General features: G+C 60.2%; 1 protein-coding gene across 1 annotated transcript in view; it reads right to left on the reverse strand.

Moving 5' to 3' along the window:
• Window positions 1-742: 742 nt before the first annotated feature.
• Window positions 743-3,961, reverse strand: part of LOC122547873 (sodium/calcium exchanger 1-like) — an 8,367-nt gene continuing 5,148 nt past the window's right edge. The window contains exon 2 of the mRNA XM_043686445.1: window positions 743-2,540. Coding sequence (XP_043542380.1) covers window positions 743-2,518 — 1,776 coding nt within the window. The 5' untranslated portion in view covers window positions 2,519-2,540. The remainder of the gene's footprint in view (window positions 2,541-3,961) is intronic.

Raw genomic sequence — 3,961 nt, forward strand, 5'->3', positions numbered from 1 at the left:
ATTGTCCCATAGTGCCCAGGGATGTGCAGGTTAGGGTGGATTGGCCATGGGAAATTGTCCCATAGTGTCCAGGGATGTGCAGGTTAGGGTGGATTGGCCATGGGAAATTGTCCCATAGTGTCCAGGGATGTGCAGGTTAGGGTGGATTGGCCATGCTAAATTGTCCCATAGTGCCCAGGAATGTGCAGGTTAGGGTGGAATGGCCATGCTAAATTGTCCCAAAGTGCCCAGGGATGTGCAGGTTAGGGTGGATTGGCCATGGGAAATTGTCCCATAGTGTTGTTCAGGGAGCAGGTTAGGGTGGATTGGCCGTGGGAAATTGTCCCATAGTGTCCAGGGATGTGCAGGTTAGGGTGGATTATTCAAGAGTAAACGTTGAGTAATAGGGTAGGGGTGTGGGTCTGGTTGGGATACCCTTCAGAGGGTCAGTGTGGACGTGTTGGGCTGAAGGGCCACTTTCCACTTTGTCGGGATTCGGTAATGACATCGGGGAAACTGTGGGAAACGAAGAATTCACAGAGCGCGGTGTTGGGGGGGGGGGGAACGGAGTGAGGGACGGGGGACTGAACGGAGAGATGGGGCTCGACGCGCGTTGTCCTCCAGAGCCTGCAGGGGAAGGCCGGGTGGCGGAAGAAGATGGCGGCGAGGTTGGAACACCGCACAGTGCGGGGCGGGGGGCGGGGGGTGGGGAGGGCGCAGTCGGCGGGAACGGGCTGGGGGCGCGGGCGCTCGGAGGCGTCACTTACGCGATCTCGTCGTTGTGGAAGACCAGGTGGCCGCTGTGCTGCACAAAGTCCTCTCCAGCCTTGGCCGTGCCCTCGACCGTCCTGTAGGGCAGGTGGACGGTGCCCCGGGCGCCCGACGTCCGCTGCACCTCCACCCCCATGACCCCCATGCTCTCGCTGACCCGCTGCGAGCCCTGGGCGAAGGAGAAGACGCCAGCGTGGTCGTCGTCGAAGATGGTGACCGTGGCGACGGTGGGCGAGCCCAGGATGTAGGCCGGGGCCTGGTGCCCTCCGGGCGCCCTGCACCCCTCCTCCGCCTTCCGGTCCGGGTGGCTGACCCGGAGGTTACTGATGTGAACCCGGAAGTACTCGTCCTCCTCGAAGATGTCGTCGTCGATGATGCCGACGGACAGCTCGTGCCTCACCTCGCCCGGCTGGAAGACCAGGGTGCCCTCCGTGAACTGGTAATCGGAGCCGGCGTTGGCAGTGCCGTCCTCGGTGCGGAAGTCCACCGCCAGGGTGCAATCGGGGTCCCCGCCCTCGCGGGTGACCCCCAGCTGCAGCGAGCCGCAGTTCTCGAAGCACTGGTACTGGGCGTGCTCGAAGCGGACGGTCCCCTGGGTGTGAGGGTGGTGGCGCCGCAGGTCCTGGGCGCTGAGGGCTTGCCGGGCCTGCTCTGCCGCGTGCCTCTTGAGGATGTTGCCAGCCCCAGTCATGCGGCGGGTGGCCTGGATGCGGTAGAAGGCGCGGCTTTTCTGCTGCTGGCTCAGCACGTGGTAGTTGGCCATCTCCACCAGCTGCTCCGTGTCCTTGTCCGGGTGCCTCTGCCTGAGCTCTCGGAGCACCCTGGCCATCAGCCGCCTCTCGGCCTCCTCCTGGTCGCGGTCTGCCACCTCGGCGTCCGGCCCTCCCTCCTGGGGGGAGCCCGGGCAGGCCCCGTCCAGCTCCAGCTCCATCTTGTCGGGCGGCCTCTCGCCCACTGTCTCGATGATGAGGCCGCGGCTCTTGTCCGCCCGGTACTTCTTGTACACGTACTTGTAGACCAGCAGGCGACGGTCAGCGATCCACGCCACCATCACGCACACCGGGAAGAAGAAGAGGGTGACCAGGCCCTCCCAGATGTCCACCACGCCGGGGCTGATCACGGCCAGGATCAGGTACAGCCAGATGTAGGCGAAGATGCTCCAGCTGGCGGTGACAAAGAACACGCGCAGGTGCTTGATCTTGCGGCTCTCGCCGTCGGGCACCACGTAAATGCAGGTGGCGATGATGACGAACATGTTGAAGGCCGCGCTGCCCACGATGGTGGCAGGGCCCAGCACGCCCTGCTTGAAGTTGTGCCCGCACACCTCGATGACGGACAGCAGGATCTCCGGGGCAGACGAGCCCAGCGCCATCAGGGTCAGGTTGGACACCGTCTCGTTCCAGACCCGCACAGTGGTGGTGGTGGTCTCTCCGTTGGGCCTCTTGATGGTGATCTCGCGCTCTTGCGAGGTGATCACCTCGATGGACGCCATGAAGCGGTCGGCGATGATGGACATCCCCAGGAACATGTAGACCATGGCGGCAAAGTAGACGATGGCACGCGCCACCTTGTCGCCCACCGAGGGGTCCTGGGGCTGCCACAAGGGGAGGATGACCCCCTTCTCGCACACGTACGCCCCCACGCAGGTGCTGTTGCCCGGTGGCCCGGGGGGGGACTCCGACCGGGCCGGGGACGCGCCCAGGAGGGGCGCCAGCAGGAGCCCGGCCGCCGGAAACATCCGGAAGCACGCGGGCCTCGGAGCCATCATCCCCCCTTCAGTGGAGGCGGAGCTGCAGCAGGAAGAACACAGTTAATTAGCATAACGTGTAGAGGGAGCTTTACCCTGCATCACCATGTAGAGAGAGCTTTACCCTACATCTAACAACATGCAGAGGGAGCTTTACCCTTCATCTAACCCCATGTAGAGAGAGTTTTACACTGTTTCTAAACCCCTGTAAAAGCAGTTTACTCTGTCTCTAACCCCACGTAGAGGGAGCTTTACTCTGTATCTAACCCCGTGCTGTCCCTGTCCCTGGGAGTGTTTGATGGGGGGACAGTGTAGAGGGAGCTTTACTCTGTATCTAACCCTGTGCTGTCCCTGTCCTGGGGGTGTTTGATGGGGGGACCGTGTAGAGGGAGCTTTACTCTGTATCTAACCCCGTGCTGTCCCTGTCCCTGGGAGTGTTTGATGGGGGAACAGTGTAGAGAGAGCTTTACCCTGTATCTGAAGCCGTGATATGAAGATTTTAATAGCGAGGTAAGAGGCCCTTCAGCCCCTCCTATCTGTGCTGGCCTTTAAACACTGGTCGATTCTCCTGTCATTTCCCAGCCGTGGGCCCATAGCCATGTACTCTGTGAGGTCTCAAGGGCCTGTCAAAATACTTCATCAATGTTTTGTGGGTCTGTGTTTCTCCCAGACTCTCAGGCAGTGCTTGGAGTCTCCCTCCGAGGGTAACCATTTTTCACTGAATCGCCCCATCCCAGATAGCATCCTGTTGGATCACCTCGACCCACCCTCCATACCACTCCTTTAGGGGTGGCACGGTGGCTCAGTTGTTCCTGGCGCCAGGGACCCGGGTGGATCCCATCCCTGGGCACAATGGGAATTGTAGGATGACCGGGATCAATGTTGGGGTTCTGTGGGTGATGCTGTTTGGAGGGGCAGTGTGAACTCAATGGGCTGAAAGGCCTGCTTCCACACTGTGGGGATTCCATGTCTGTGTACCACGGAGCCCAGCAAAGCACACAGTCGTGCAGCTGCTGTCTGAGCTCTGTTATTTACAGCCTCCCTGTTGTTGTATTCAGTGCCTGCAACAATCATGTGTGCTTAATGACCTGATCCATTTATCTTCAAGGACCTACGGGTGTGTACACCAAGGTCCTTCGGATTTTTCCGTGCCTCCTGCCAATTCTTCGTGTATTCCCATTTCTTTCTGAACCTCACACTTGTTCCAGTTGCCATCATTTAGACACTCTGTGGGACAGAGGCCACTCAGATCCACATAGACTCCACACCCGCCTTCCCAAGGGCATCCAGCCCCTCTCCACCCGATCCCTGTACCCCGACATTTCCCTATTTCCGCCAATCCACCCTAACCTGCACATCCCGGGGCACTATGGGACAATTTCCCACGGCCAATCCACCCTAACCTGCACATCCCTGGGCACTATGGGACAATTTCCCACGGCCAATCCACCCTAACCTGCACAT

Source organism: Chiloscyllium plagiosum, unplaced genomic scaffold (genome assembly GCF_004010195.1).
Source record: "Chiloscyllium plagiosum isolate BGI_BamShark_2017 unplaced genomic scaffold, ASM401019v2 scaf_256, whole genome shotgun sequence".
NCBI classification, from domain to species: domain Eukaryota; kingdom Metazoa; phylum Chordata; class Chondrichthyes; order Orectolobiformes; family Hemiscylliidae; genus Chiloscyllium; species Chiloscyllium plagiosum.